General features: G+C 39.0%; 1 protein-coding gene across 6 annotated transcripts in view; it reads right to left on the bottom strand.

The window, feature by feature from the left end:
• The window catches only part of REV1 (REV1 DNA directed polymerase), an 83,105-nt gene that overhangs the window by 49,725 nt on the left and 16,877 nt on the right, over positions 1-16,503 (bottom strand). For 3 of the 6 annotated variants that reach the window (XM_067007093.1, XM_067007094.1, XM_067007095.1), the window contains exons 2-3: positions 9,905-9,965; positions 8,450-8,576 (exon numbers count right to left, since the gene is read on the bottom strand). The exons of 2 other annotated variants lie outside the window; for them this stretch is intronic. In XM_067007093.1, coding sequence (XP_066863194.1) covers positions 8,450-8,576; positions 9,905-9,955 — 178 coding nt within the window. In that variant the 5' untranslated portion in view covers positions 9,956-9,965. The remainder of the gene's footprint in view (positions 1-8,449; positions 8,577-9,904; positions 9,966-16,503) is intronic. One more of the 6 variants, XM_067007096.1, reaches the window with a different exon arrangement.

Here is a 16,503-nt window from a genome sequence, read left to right as displayed (position 1 = left end):
TAGGGATATCTCACACTCTTTTTATCATACTAAGTCTCCAGAATACAGTATATATTTTGCATTTACAACACACCTCTATTTAGACTAGTCACATTTCAAATGCTTATTAACACACGTGGCTAGTGGCTACCAAACTGGATAGCGCACTGGAAAGAGAAATGAAAACAACTTTCAAATAAAATAAATTCAAAATTCATAACTGAAGATTTTCAGGGCCTAGGGATCACAGAAACTAAACTAGAGCATCATAATGACTTCACATACAGTAGTGGAAACTGAACATCTGGCCAGTCAGGAATCTACAGTTTACTTACTTTCTCTCCCTAAGATCAAAGCATTTGCTGATAAACAAAACTGATAAACCTCTAGCTAGACTCAACAAGAAAAAAAGGGAGAGGGCCCAAATCAATAAAATCAGAAATGAGGGACTTCCCTGGTGGCGCAGTGGTTAAGAATCCACCTGCCAATGCAGAGGACACATGTTAAATCCCTGTCCAGGAAGATCCCACATGCCGAGGAGCAACTAAGACTGTGCACCACAACTACTGAGCCCACGTGCCACAACTACTGAGCCCGTGTGCCACAACTACTGAAGCCCATGCACCTAGAGCCTGTGCTCTGCAACAAGAGAAGCCACTGCAATGAGAAGCCCGCACACTGCAACGAAGAGTAGCCTCCACTCCCTGCAACTAGAGGAAGCCCACGCACAGCAACGAAGGCCCAACGCAGCCAAAAAAAATAGTCAGTGGACCCTGTCATTCTAGTAGCACCAATATATATATCAATTTTATTTAAAAACATCCACCTCTTTGTAGAACAAAATAAAACTGTCATTTACTGCTTTATGTTCATAAGCAGGTTAAAAAGAACTGAGGAAAGAAAATTAACATTAATTTAGCACCTATTCCAGTCATGTACTTTCCATACTTCATCTCACTTAATGCTCACCACTGGTGATTCCAAGATTGGAACTGAACAACAGAGTCTTGGCATCACAAGTTCTCTGTGAGATGATTATTGTCATTTCAATGTTATTCTTACGAAAAACAAGCATGTTCTGGATAATTTGGATAACCGTGATTTCATTGCATAGGTTTTGTTTATGAAGGTACTGGTGCTGTCAGGGACTGCTTTAAATGTCATGTGCTAATGAAAAGAACAGAAACAAACTTAAGGTGCAAACGATGCATCTTCATCAAATGAAGACCAAAAATGTCATGGTACAATGTTCAAATGTTGATTATGTAGTGACAGAACAGACAACATCAGTGGGGGGAAAAGGTCATTAAAAAACACATTTGCTGGATATCCACATGCAAAAGAATGAAGTTGGGCCCTTATCTTATACCATACACAAAAATTAACTCAATGGACTAAAGACCTAAATGTAAGACCTAAAACTATAAAACTCTTAAAAGAAAACACGGGGGAAAAGCTTCATGACATTGGATTTGGAAATGATTTCTTAGATATGACACCAAAAGCATAGGCAACAAAAAGAAAAACAGATTAAGTTAGACTACATTAAAATTCAAAAACTTCTGTGCATCAAAGGACACAATCAACTGAAGAAAAAAGGAACCTGTGGAACTGAAGACAATAATTGCAAATCATCTATCTAATAAGGGGTTAATAGTCAGAATATATAAAGAAGTATTTCAACTCAACAACAATAAAATAACCCAATTTAAAAATGGACAAAGGACCTGAATAAACATTTCTTTAAAGATGATATACATATGGCCAACCAACATATGAAAAGATGCTCAACATCACTAATCATGAGAGAAATGCAAATCAAAATCCCAAAGAAACATCCTTTTAAACCAAAATTCTTAGCTCCTCAGCATCCTGAATGAGGTTTTTATAAAGGAGACCAACTTTAGATAAAAGAGGACTGTAACACAGCAACATTTTCAAGTTTTAATAAATCTAAAAAAACAGGTTCTAAAATGCATCTTATAGGATGAACAACATATACACCTTTCTTTTCTGTTACATGTATCCTTTCGTGACAAAACACGAGATATACCAAAGAACATTTGATCAACAAGAAAATAATTTTTACTTAAACTGTATTTCTCACTGAATAGGACTGTGCAATTTTAAAAACTTACAGATTATCTTGAAAAGAAAGCTTTGCAAATCTGTAACACTCACAGTCCATAATACTCCTACTGTTAATTTTATAGAATATTCTTTGAGAATATTCTGTATGCAATCAAACTTTAGCATTAACTAAAACCAACCACGGAAAGTAAGAGACAGGTAAGCACAGAACAGGTAAAAGGCACATATTAAACACTGGACCACGATTTAGGCCTAAAGTTCCACGTGTGAAATTCCACCACAGCAAACGCCATCACATAACATCAGAACAGCCACTGAAGACCACTGTGACGTCTCTGGGCACAACTTATAAAAGAGTTTTGCTCATCTGGTTAAAACACATTCTATAAACAAAGTTTTAAAATCTTGTGCAAAAGCTTTCCTTGATAGATCTCTATTGAGAAAACAGTCATGTGTACCGTTTCATCCTGCATGTCCAAAGAACTTGATTAAATCTTGGCTGTGTCACATACATGCTAGAAAGAAGTACGCCAATGGCTGCTTATACCTCCTTTGGTCTTACAGTAGTTAATATCATTCATTATTTCATTTGAGTCTCACAATCCTATAAATTAGAAAGATAATTTAGCATAGTTTACTGATGAGGAAATAGAGGAAAATTAGATGACTTGTGCACAATCACCTGGCTATTGTGCAGAACCCTCCGTCTTCTGACCCCTGGCCAATACTCTTTCTCCAGTAGCCATGCCTACTCTCTTTTCCCCTCTCCTCCCTAAGTACATCAGACTTACAAAATTCAACTAGAAGCCACATACACTCAACCAAGTAAAAACCAAAGAAACATCTCAAAAGCCTAAAGAACACATTTTTGAGAATCTAATAGGTGCAAATACCTATCAGACACTGGCAAAATTACAGGGGGTGGTAGAAATTAATACAATAAGTCTCTCCCATGTAGGAGGTTAAATTCCTACATCCCTGGATTCACACCATCAATCTCACAGGAAACAGGAGGAGATACTATGTATATATTCGTAGAAAATAATTCCTGGAAGGTATCCATTTCAATAAATTAGATTAGAGCATTAAATGGACTCTTTTCCTAAATCACCATATTCACATGCTCAGAAAATTATCAATGTTAAGGTTACGTTTTCAAACAAATCCCTACCACTTCAGATATAAGTCTGTTATACTTGTATATCCCCTTGTTTCATTTTGCAAATCATACCCAAGCCTGCCCTGCTTTTCCACAAACTTCAGCAGTGCCAAAGTCACCAGACCTGGTCTCTTATCCAGCTACTGAAAAAAGCAGAAAATCACCAGAACGCCTCTTTCCATATTCGCTGCCCTGATCCAACTCCACAGAAGAGCAGTTACAGCTCCCTAGATTTGAAGCACTAGCTCACCCCGAGAGCTTTCACCAAAATAAACATGCCCAGGGCCTATCTCCCAGAGATTACAATTCAGTAAGCCTAGAGTGTGGCCCATTTCTTATTTTAAAACTACCCATTTAGGAAAACTGAGTTGAATTAGCATATGAGTGAACACATTTTAACAGTCAAACGTCAAACACATTTTGTGTTTGATGTAGAAACACAAAACCCTGCTATTCGTTCTTGGCTCAACTAATATTTATTGAGAATCTTACAACGTGCCCGGCAGGCTGCTAGGCCCTGCGACTCTCGAACTCTCGGCTGTGCTCCACAGCACTTTTATTTCACTGGGCAGACAGAAAGTAAGTCAGATAAATACCAGTTCAGGAGCAAATAAATTCTATGAAGAGAAATGAAGCTGGCTAAGGGATGAGAAAGCAACTAGGGGGCAAGATACATGTATTTTACATAAGGCTGGTCAAGGAAGGTCTCCTGGAGAAGGCAACATCTGACAGAGCTGTGAGGGATGAAGCCCTGGAGGAGGAGGAGCTATAACTGGAGGCCGTGCAGCGTTCCCTCTGGTCCACATCCGGCCAGGGTCACCACACAGAACGGGCGTTCTGACTCCCCCAAACTCGGTACATAAATAACACCTGGCAATACAAGCGGTGTCAAAAGTAAGTGTTTCTAGCAATAATGCTATGAAATGTGCATTCTGTGGACCAGTTTAAGGAAGGAGGCAAGTCGAATTTACCTGGGTCTTAATGGATGAGCATGACTCCAGCTCACAGAAGTGAGAGGAGGAGCTTTTCACCAGCAAGAGCGCCCAGAGCAGCACAGGAGAGAGAAAGCACCAGACAAACCTAAGATACCAGAATAGCCCTGTTGGCCAAAATTAGAGAATAGAAAGGTGAAAATGGAGGTTAGGGTTAGGACAAGAATGCCTTTACCCATTTTTGTCTAAAAAACACCTTATTTATCCAAGACCAGTTCAAAAAGCCAGTTCTTCTATGACACTCTAACCCTCCAAGGCAATTACTGCTATGTTGTCATCCACTTGGCTCTGTTCATGTCTAATGCCCAGAGATTACTGTTTTGTCACAAAATCCACATTCTCCATCACTGTCATCTCTGTTCAAACATAGTACCTAACACTCAAGCAGCATACAAAATATATTCGTTGAATTAATTAACATAGAGTAAAATGGGATGAAAGGTCCAAAGACTGGAAAACTTAACAGAGTAAAGATGTCAATTCTCCCTAAATTGAGCTATAGGGTTAATGTAATTCCTATCAAAATCTCAGCATGGTTATCTATTTTGTAGACACAGAAAAGCTTCTTCTAAAATTTATGTGGAAAAGCATAGGCCCTAGAAAATAGCTAAAACAACCTTTCCAAAGAAGAATAAAATGGCAATGATCACTCTACCCAGTATCAGGGCTTACTATATAGTACAGAGGTACAGTAATCAAGACCATGTGGTACTGGTGAAAAGACAGACACATATGTCAATAGACTAGAACATGGAACCCAGAAACATACCCACCCAAATATGCCCAACTGATTTTTGAGCAAAGTACATAAGTAATCCAATGGAGGAAGAATGGCCCGCTCAACAAATGGTGCTAGCAAGTGGATATCCACAGGCCACAGACAACAAATAAAAATATTCAAATGGACCATGAACTTAAAAATTAAACATAAACTTATAAAATTTTTAGAAAAAATAGGAGAAAATCTTTGGGATCTAGTACTAAGCAAAGACTTCTGACTTGAAAGCACAATCCATAAAAGGAAAGATTGATAAACTGGACCCCAACAAAATTAAAAACTTTTGTTCTGCAAAAGACCATGTGAAGAGGGTGAAAGACAAACCACAGACTGGGAGAAAATATCTGCAAACCACATATCTGACAAGGAGTAGTATCTAGAATTATATAAAGAACTCTTGAAATTCAGTAGTAAAAAACCAAACTATCCAATTGGAAAACAGGCAAAGGACATGCACAGACATTTCACTGAAGAGGATCTACAGGTGGCAAATAAATACAGGAAAGGATGTTCAACATCTTTAGCCATCAGGCAAATGAAAATTAAAACCACCATGAGATACCACTACACATGTAATAGAATACCTAAATTAAAACACACAAAAAAACCCTACCTGTCTGTACAAAATGCTGGTGAGGATGTGGAGCAACTGGAATACAAATTAAAACCACAATGAGATATTACTACATACCTATTACATTTTTAAAATAAAAATCACGAAATGCTAGCAAGGACACAGAAACTGGATCACTCATAAATTGCTAGCGGGAATGTAAATAGTACAGCCACTTGGGACACAGTTTTGCAGTTTCTTAGAAAAAAATGAAACATGCAACTACTATGTAACCCAGCAATTGCACTCTTTATGTTCACACAAAAACCTGTATACACGTGTTCACAGCCAAAAAGAGGAAATAACCCAGAAGTTCTTAAATGGGTGAACGGTTCAACTGTGGAACATCCATGCCATGGAATAAAAATGAAAAAACTACTGACACACACAACACCTTAGATGACTCTCCGGTGTATTAGGCTGAGTAAAGAAGCCCAGCCCAGAAGGTTATATACTGTATATTCTATTTATGTGACATTCTTGAAATGAAAAACGTACAAGAATGGAGGCCAGACTAGTAGCTGCCAGGCTGAGAGCAGAAGGGGAGTCGGTATGGTTCTACAAGGGAGGCAGGAAGGATCCTTGCGTGAAAAGGTTCTGTGTCTTGACCGTATCGATGTCGGTTTCCTGGTTGATACAGCACCATCTTCTAGAGCAGCGGTCCCCAACCTTTCTGGCACCAGGGACTGGTTTTGTGGAAGACAGTTTTTCCACGGAGGGGTGGGCTCGGGGGTGGTGCAGGCGGTAACGCGAGCGATGGGGAGCGGCAGACGAAGCTTCCCTTGCGCACCGGCCGCTCACCTCCTGCTGTGCAGCCCGGTTTCTAACAGGCTGCGGACGGGTATCAGTCGGGGGCCCCAGAAGTTGGGGACCCGCGCTCTGTAAGATGTTACATTGGGGGAAACTGGGCAAAGGTTCATGGTCTCTATTTTTTCTCCATGTGATTCTACAGTCAAAAAAATTTTTTTAATTAAAAAAATGAGACAGGGCTTCCCTGGTGGCACAGTGGTTGAGAGCCCACCTGCCAATGCAGGGGACACGGGTTTGAGACCTGGTCTGGGAAGATCCCACGTGCCGCGGAGCAACTGGGCCCGTGAGCCACAGCTACTGAACCTGAGCATCTGGAGCCTGTGCTCCGCAACAAGAGTGGCCGCGCTAGTGAGAGGCCCACACACCGCGATGAAGAGTGGCCCCTGCTTGCAGTAACTAGAGAAAGCCCTCACACAGAAACGAAGACCCAACACAGCCAAAAATTTAAAAAAAAATTTTTTTTTAAATGAGATAGAAGGCAAAGAAGTTATTAACCTTTGAAAGGAAAAGATGCTGTTTGGGAGAAAGAGAGAGATGAGAGAATGGGTTAACAGAGGCAGTGTAGCCAGAAGATGGGGGAATCTTATCTCTAAACTCAAGTTCAAAGCTAACTGTGTTGGAAGGGATGTGGGTTACCAAAGAGAAGTTCAGATGGCAGAACTAGGAGCTTTAAAGGAATTAAGAAAACTTGGAACATCAGTCAAAAGTCTATGAGGAGCGTGAGTAGGAACCACCAACAACACAATATTCCCTACTTGTCTCACTGCATCTAAAGCACTATTCTTTTCTTGCTGATTTATCACAGAGACTGTTGATTCTGTTTTATCTATAAAGCTTCAAAAATGAAAATTTTTCTAAAAAGTTGTATCACTACAACTTGCATGTCCCTATGAAGTTCAACATAAAGGAACTTTACTTAAAGAATTATAATGTAATCCTAACAATAACAACAATAAAAATTAATATTATCTCTATCTTAAAGAAAAGGATAGAGATAATAATAGGTCCAAAAGAGAAAATGTCTTACAGTCACATAAAAATTAGTGATGAAAGTAAATTAGAATTCCAGATTCTCAACCATGGTAATGATTACTAAAATATTCATTTTTTTTCTCCCTCACACAAAGAATCTTTTTTTTTTCCTCTTATGTAAATAAGGGTGCTCTCATAAACTGGGGACTTCCAAAACTTGCTGATGTAACGAGCAATGTTTATTTCTTTTTATTAACATCTTTAATCTTTTATAATGCATCTCAGGAAGGTCTGTGGAGCTTGAATGTCCTAAGATGCCTAAGTAGTAGGGCTTCCCTGGTGGCGCAGTGGTTGAGAGTCCGCCTGCCGATGCAGGGGACACGGGTTCGTGCCCCGGTCTGGGAAGATCCCACATGCCCTGGAGCAGCTGGGCCCATGAGCCACGGCCGCTGAGCCTGCGCATCCGGAGCCTGAGCAACGGGAAAGGCCACAACAGTGAGAGGCCTGCGTACCGCTAAAAAAAAAAAAAAAAAAAGGCACTCTGCTCCCTAAATGGTGAGATTCCTGGCCCTCTCCTTCCCTCCTGGCAACCAGGATGCCGGCAGCTGGGTTACACCCTTCTCTAGGCAAGAGTCTGGGAAATCTGACACACACACTCCACCCCCTCCTCCACCAGCCCAAAAGGACCTCTGGATAATTACAGATGAAGATTCACCAGTGAAGTGGCCCTACCAGATCCCCCTCTATTGAAGCTCACAGTTTACAAGCCCCATATGTGTGATGAGTTGTTTAAGCAGGAGGATCATAATTTCTCATTTTAAACCTCACTTGACTTTAAAAAACTACGTGCTTTGATAAAATTTAAAATAAGACAATGGCAGGCACAGGAGGAGGGAAAGGAAACGTGAAGGAGGGGTATCTATGCAGAGGGTTTTACTTTTACCTTTTTTATATACAAGATAAATAATTAAAAACAGAATTTAAAACAAATCGCTCCCAATCCTAATAAAAGTACAGGCTAAAATGGGGTACCTAAAAAATAAAGAGTACTCAACCTGTATATCCATTAACATAGATGGCGACTCCACTAAAAATTGTAGATGAAGCTCCATCCTTCTGTATAGCAGCATCTGATCGAAACTGTTGCTCCAATTTCTGGACCTTGGCAGCCATATACCCACCCTAGAATTAAAGAAAAGGTAAACTAATCACAAAAGTTTTATTTTTCTTCCCACCCTCCCCTTTATAGAAAGAAATTTATATTTAAAAAATAATAAGAAGGCCTTATTCTGTGCTAGTAACCAAGGTATAAGGATGATATAAGGTATAATGATAAACATGAACCATAACGCAAGGCAATAAAACAGGCAGGTCAAGGGAGACTTTTCCCTCTGTCAACTCAATGTTTAATAATTCTATCACATTGTTACAATGGTAAAAGTATGTTAAAAGAGGGAAAAGGTAAGTCAAGGTTAATAAGTGTAATGCCGCAAAATACTGTTCTTATCTACAAAATCAAGCAAAAGTTATACCAAAGCTTAAATCAATTAAAAATTTGACAAGTGGTCAGTAAGAATATATTTTGACTGGCTTCCACTATCTTCTGTGTATGGGAAGCTTAAGATTAATAAATTCAAGTAAAATGAAGCAGTTTGACAAACCAGTAAAGTCTTCCATACATGTAGATAAGAATACAATAAATGATTCAGTGGCTAAATTCTGGATCTAATCAATCTATTTGGTAGTACTACTAATATTCGTAACACCAACCTCAAAAAGAATATAAAAACATTATTTTTGTTAAAGACTTTGACAAATCTGTGAATTCAGCCACACCTTTCCTGAACATCGAAATAATTAAGGTTAATAGATTAAGACTCTATCAATTTTACTTTATCAATAAGGTCTTTAAAATAAAGCTGTAGGTGTCTAGAAGTGGTATATATATTTTTCCAAAATGGAAATGACTTCGTTTTTGATTATTCAAATATTACATGCTGTCAACATTTTTCTAAGAAAATTTAAATTATCTATGATCCCATTCATTGCTAACATTTTGGGATCTTACTTTCAAAGTTATTTCTGTGCCTCAGAACACAGAGGTTTTACACAAATAGGATCATATGTAATAACAGTCCTTTATAATACACCCTTTTTGTTAAGGCCATCTTGCCAGCTTAAGAAATATACAGCTAAATGATGGGTGTATACTGTCCACGGTATAGAGATAATCCCCTATTACTGGATAGCTACGTTTTACTGTTTTTCAGTATTATTAGCAATGCTGCAATAAAATTATCATACAATAAATTCTGTGCACCAGAACATTTATTTCCTCAGGACAAAATTTCTCAAAGTTTAAGCTTTCAATACATTGTGAAAACACAAAGAGTTGGTGTCTAAAGTGATTTATAATTTAGAAAATGCCTTCAACCACATTATAAACTAAAAGAAGAATGAAAAATACCTAGACAGTTCAATATAATTATTTTTATTCTTTTAAAACACACCCATTTTTCCCAGTCATTCTCAGCTCGTTTCCTCCATCCACCTCGTCTCATGGTGGAGCTTCTGTATTAGGGGAAGAAAGAAATGTATCAATTTTGTAACAAAAGGTACTGCTAATTGATATCTTATTTCAATATCAAGAAAAATGAGAAATTAAAATAAATTCAGATGTTCAATTCATAAAAGTTCAAAATATCATACTGAGGAAACTTTTTCCAAAGCATATCATTCTCTGGTTTCACAAGTGAAATTTGTTCCCCTCAAAACTCCTTACAGGTTAAGTATCAGGTTTTAATTATAACTATTTAAAATTTTAATTTTAACAGGAAAAACTTTTATGCATTTCTGGGCATCAATCCTAACACCTTCAAACATAAAACATCACCAAATCCAACTAACATACTGTGCTTACTTGATAACATTAATTAGTGTTAATGGAACCTAAGAAAACATTTTCCTTCATGCACTGCCCTATAATATGGCTCTTAAATTCTGTCTTTGCTATTACATACTGCACACTTAAGAGTACAGTCATAGTGTAATTCATCTATTATGCAAAAATCCTAAAAAGTCAATCAAAGCAACTAGGGGACATGATGCAGAAAGACTATCGCCAATAATAAACTGGTAAATCTGGCATATTCTCCTTAAGGTAACACATGACCAGCTATACCATGAAGCCACCAAAATGGCTCATTTCAAGTGTCAGCTGGCTTAGTGGTGAGCAAGGTATAAGTCAAAGCAGGCATTACATGGGATTCCTTGTGAAGTCAAATTCTTCTAACCCAAATGGCTACATCTTGGGACATGACTGCATTATTCTTCACAAAATTAATATGATCCTCATTTAAGTATTTTTCTTCTAGTAATTATATAGGTTAATATCAAAGGGCTACCATACACCACTGGAGAAGCCTTATACATTATCCAAGATAAACTGGCTTTGATATGCTTTAAAAAAATCTTTTACTGAATAACACCTTAAGATAGCCACACTTTATCCACACACATCAGCAGATATTTTCTTTCAAATATTTCTATTCTTAGTATATACAGGACTTACAATTTCTCCTTGCTGACTTTATATTATTTATGATTTTTTACTGTCTACTCCTAATAGGTGACTGAAAGACATGCAGAGAGAGTCAGAGTTGAGTTCAACAGAGAGACAAGGGGCAGGTGGAAAGGGCTGAGAACAGGAGGCAAAGTGATTAACCCTGATCAGGTGCTGTGGATGCTGGAGGAGAGAAGGGCTGCTTTGCTTTGTTTTGCCTTTTTAAGTTTGACGAAGGTAAGGGCATGGCCACCCAATGTGTTCACCCTGAGTCCCAGGGCTGCCATCAGCGCTGTGCAACACTTCTGATTTCAAGAGGCTCACTCTGTCCAGTCCCTCAAGATCTCTCCCTTATCTTAAAGGAGTCTGCGAAATGTGTTAACACACAGTTCTTGACTTCATATAAACTCTAACTCTGCACATCTGCTCTTACAAGTAAAGAGTGTGGGAGTTCTGGCCACCGCATATTAAGAATGCATACTCACAAAAATTATCTGCAACTATTAATCTGCTAAATGAACATAAATTAAAGAACAAAATACATTTTAAAACTTTAATTCATCTGGCCATCTACTTAAAAGCCTCATTTATTTAAGACCTACCAGGTACCTATTGCAAAAGGCCAATATGAAAATCTTTATCAATAGTTTAATGAGGGTAGACCAGTATGAAACAAAATCATTTTTTAAAAAGTTTTAAAGGTTCTTCCCCCATTCCAAAGTAAAACAGCTATCCCAGCCAAATGTTTAAAGTTTTGAAAAGTGAAAGGAATGAAGGACTGAAGATGTAATTTCATCCAATTTCAAAGAATACAATTTGACCTATGTACAGCAAACTCCTATTGGTCCATGATTCAATTAAGATCAAGAAAAAGAAAAAAGAAATAAACATGCCATTTTAAGCATTCAAATTCTACTTTTGAGAAAATCCCATAACAAACAGTGAACTAGGTAATTTGGACCTACCCTCCCGCTGAGGAGGAGGAAAGCTAGACAAAAACATAGTTTTAAAAAACTGCCTCAAGACACAGAGGCCTAGCAAATAATGAAAAATCACTGAGCCAAGATTCAGCAGATGACAGAGGAGACCTGCCACCTCACATCACCTCCCCAAACTGGGAGACCCTTTCCCTCTGAGGCATCTGGCAATTCTCCAGGAGTGGCTGAGAACAAACACAGAGCTAAGGCGACAACAGCTAGGGCTCTCTTCCTAGGACAGAGCTCTCACACCTGGGCATAGGACCCCAAGATCAGAGTAAACTGGGGGCAGGCCGACCACAGTATCCTGCCCCAGGTCATCTCAGTCTTCCCAAAGCAGATGCAGGTGACCCCGGGCTGCCCCATGAGTGCCCCAAGGCACCTGGCAGAAGGAAATGTGGATCCTCTGAGGATGAGACAACTTGCTAAACTTTGTATATTTCTACAAATGAGTTTGCAAATATAGTATCTAGTACACAAATAAAAATCACCAGGCACACAAAGAAATGATCACATGAACTAACACAAAACAAAAACAAAAACAAAAACAGACCTACAGAGACTCCAGATGTGGAATTTAAGGTAGACTTTAAATTAATCAAGCTTACCCTGCTCAAAGAGGGAAAAGACAAATTTCAGAATATCAGTAAAGAACTGGAAAATATTAGAAATAACTAAATGGTGACTCTAGAACTGAAAGATACAATATTAGAAATTAAGAACTTAATAGATAAAACCAAATAAAAGCATAACTGGAATAAGTAAGAAGAAAATGCCCAGATAAAGCACAAAAGGACAGAGAATATGGATGGGAGGAGAAGAGACACAGGGGATACTCAAGAAAGCCTAATTTAAATAAATTGGAGGGAAAAAGGAGAAAAACAGAAGTTATATTTAAAGAAATAATGACTAAAACAGTCTAAAACTGATTAAAGATATCAAGCCACAAATTCAAGAAGCCCAATGAGCCCCAAACAGGAAAAAACAGAATCTATATCTAGACATATAATAATAAAACTATGAAAAACTGAAGACAGAAAAAGTCTTAAAAGCTGCCATGGGTAGGAAAATCAGATATTCCATTCAAAATACTCAAAGGTGCAGCAATTAAACAGACAGCTGTCTTTTCATCAGAAACAACAGAGCCAGAAGACAACAGGGCTGAAAGAAGATGATTACTAACTTAGAATTCTAAACCCAGAGAAATATTCAGTCAGGAGAGATGAAATAAAGGCACTTTCAGGCAAATAAAAAGAGGTTAATGCCACCAGCAAACTTGTCTAAAGGAAATTCTAAAGGATATCCCTTAGATAGAAGGAAAATTCTCTTGGATAAACGAACAAAAATACAGAAAAAGGGCTTCCCTGGTGGCGCAGCAGTTGCGAATCCGCCTGCCAATGCAGGGGACACGGGTTCGTGCCCCGGTCCGGGAAGACCCCACGTGCCGCGGAGCGGCTGGGCCCGTGAGCCGTGGCCGCTGAGCCTGCGCGTCCGGAGCCTGTGCTCCGCAATGGGAGAGGCCACAACAGTGAGAGGCCCGTGTACCGCAAAAAAAAAAAAAAAAAAAAAAAAAAAAAACAGAAAAAAACCCACAACAAGGAAAACAATAAATATCTGGATAAATCAATGTTAAAAACAGACTGAATAAAACTACAATGACAATCAATCTGTTATTGTTTGTAGCATAATTCACAGCATACGTGAATGAAAAGATTATGAATAAAAGACTAGGGGTGAGGGACTTATTTCTAGTTCAGGCTCTGCCTATAACTGGCTTCATCAATCTCTAGTAAATCTCCATCTCTCTGAGTCTCAATTACTACCTTATCCGGTCTCTCACTATCAGACGTTTGGGTAGTTGACTACTAGAGTTCCCCTTGGTCCTCTACACGAGACACACTGAAGAACTATTTTCAGAAACTAAACATAAAAAATTAAGACTACTATATTCACATACTTTAGTAATGTACTTCAACTTCAGAAATTTGATTATGTAACAACTTTGATGTTCTACATGTTTATTTATATTTAAAAAAATGTATCCCAGAGAAGATTTAAGGCAGTGTGCCCTATCAAATCCATTTCAATAATCTATATATAGATTAAGATGGCCTATGACAATGGATTAGGGGTAAAAACCTAACTGTAAAACTGGTCCTTGCTGAATATTAGGAGTAGCAATTAATCAGCCCTGTCACTGTTGGATGACATCAGTTGTGTAACTTTCTTCTGTCCAACAGCAGATGCTAGATAGTTCAGTTAGGGTTAGGGTTGTAACCCTAACCCTACACAATGTTCTGAATTACAATGTATCCTCTTGACTAACCCTGCTCACTAAAAAGAGAATGCCCTTTAACAACAAGCCATCCAATTATCAAGCCAGACTTGCAAATAAAAATTGCCTTCTAGTTTTCAGATGAAACTCTTGCAGACTGGGTTCCCAGTCTAGTTCCACAGTGCGTGATGGCCTTGAGGAAAGTGATAAACGTTTCAGAAACTGTAATTCATAACCTAAAATAACCTACTAACCTCGTCTTATCCAAGCATTAATGTAGAAGCCAATTTCTGGGTTCCTAAAAATTAGTTTAAAAAATGGACAAAGAATGAATTCATGTACCCAAAAGTACCCTGATTCCTAGCATTTAGGGTAGTCCCTGAATAAACATTAGCTACTATTATACAAATCCACCCTGCTAGGCCACAGAGTGAAAATCAAATGAGGCCACCTACGTGGAAACAGTTTGAAGACTATAAAACACACACGTTGTTATTTTAAATAAGCTATCTGTGGTCTACAACACAACAGATTCAGTGACTCAAGACCTGGGCTCTAATGCCAGCCCAGCTGCACTGTCTGGCTACATGTCCAACAGCACCGTGGACTCCTCAGCTATAAAACAAAGTCGGGTTAGTGATCCTCGGAATCCCACGGGCCGTGAACTGTAGTCAGGCTGGATGTGCAGGAGGAAACAAGAGTTGGGGGTAAAAACAGCAAGCAGGGACGGTTCCACTCCCTAAACCTACTGCAACTTTAGCAACCCTGCTTTTATAAGTTTCAGATTACTTGGGGTCTGATTAAGATAGTCTTAAAAGAAAAAGCTCAAATTGAAAAAGACTGAGGGACTTCCCGGGTGGTCCAGTGGTTAAGAATTGTCTTGGGCTTCCCTGGTGGTGCAGTGGTTGAGAGTCCACCTGCCGATGCAGGGAACATGGGTTCGTGCCCCGGTCCGGGAAGATCGTGAGCCATGGCCACTGAGCCTGCGCGTCCGGAGCCTGTGCTCCGCAATGGGAGAGGCCACAGCAGTGAGAGGCCCGCATACCGCAAAAAAAAAAAAAAAAAAAAAAAAAAAAAAAAAAAAAAAAAAAGGATGGTCTTGCAATGCAGGGGATGCCGGTTCGATCCCTGGTCAGGAAACTAAGATTCCACATGCCGTGGGTCAACTACTGAGCCCACGCGCTCTGGAGCCCGCGCACGGCAACAAAGAGCCTGCACACTGCCACTAAAGATGCTATGTGCTGCAACTAAGACTCGATGCAGCCATAAAAAAAAAAAAAAGATTGAACCCCAAACTAATGAACTAAAAACTAAGTCTAAAGACATCGGCTCTGTTCTGCGTTCCTATATGTGCCTCTACAAAATGGGCTGGATATGTCCCAGCCCCTGAAAGGTTCTAAGCTAAACACACCTATACCTATTAGGCCTCAAGTAATGATATTAGAAAGACAGCACATGAGAGGCATCAGTGCAGTCCCACCCCGCCCCCCATGTCTACACAGAACAGCAGCTGCCAGAGGAGGCAAGTGCAAGGCAAACAGGAGAGCAGCTCTGTGAGCCCAGGGGCCCTGGGTGCCCACAATGCAAAAGATATCCTGACTCTCTCAGGCTCTCCACAGGGATGTTCAAAACGCTATGAAGAGTGTCAGGAAGATCCTGCTTACTAAAAACTATATGGAAATTACTGATGCACACTTTCCCCCAACTCAATTTCATATCTGCTGGCACGCACTCTCACCAGTTCACTCTGGACTTCCAATGTGCATCTTAAGAGGTTAGTCAAATCAAATCCCACTAAAAAGAACTTCATTCTGTCTTCTTTACTATGATTACTGGTGGATTTTAATATCTCCCCACAGAATGATACTAATCACCAAGAGAAATCACTTTCATGCAAAAGTGCTATTTATCTACTTGTTATAGAATTATTAACATTGTAAGGTTCTGAACAGTTCATCACACACCAGAAAAATTCTCACTACATACCCAGAAAATGCCCAAATACATATCCGTCAGTGTTAATCTGTTGCTTTCATATTCATAACTCTCAAGTATGTTGACTATTTTTTTAATGTTGACTATTAATTAAGTAATGAAACTGAGTGGCTTTTATTCAGTCTCATCAATCTAGCCATATGTACATGTATGGGTTCATCTTATCTTCATTTAACAGTTACTTAAGAAATAGTTGCTGACTGTTGGTGGGAATGTGAATCGATACAGCCACTGTGCAGAAGAGTGTGGAGGTTCCTTAAAAAACTACAAATAGAACTACCATATGACCCAGCAATCCCA

The sequence above is a fragment of the Kogia breviceps genome, chromosome 11 (assembly GCF_026419965.1).
Source record: "Kogia breviceps isolate mKogBre1 chromosome 11, mKogBre1 haplotype 1, whole genome shotgun sequence".
NCBI classification, from domain to species: domain Eukaryota; kingdom Metazoa; phylum Chordata; class Mammalia; order Artiodactyla; family Physeteridae; genus Kogia; species Kogia breviceps.
The sequence above is the reverse complement of the archived record's forward strand: the minus strand, read 5'-3'. Positions and strand labels throughout refer to the sequence as shown.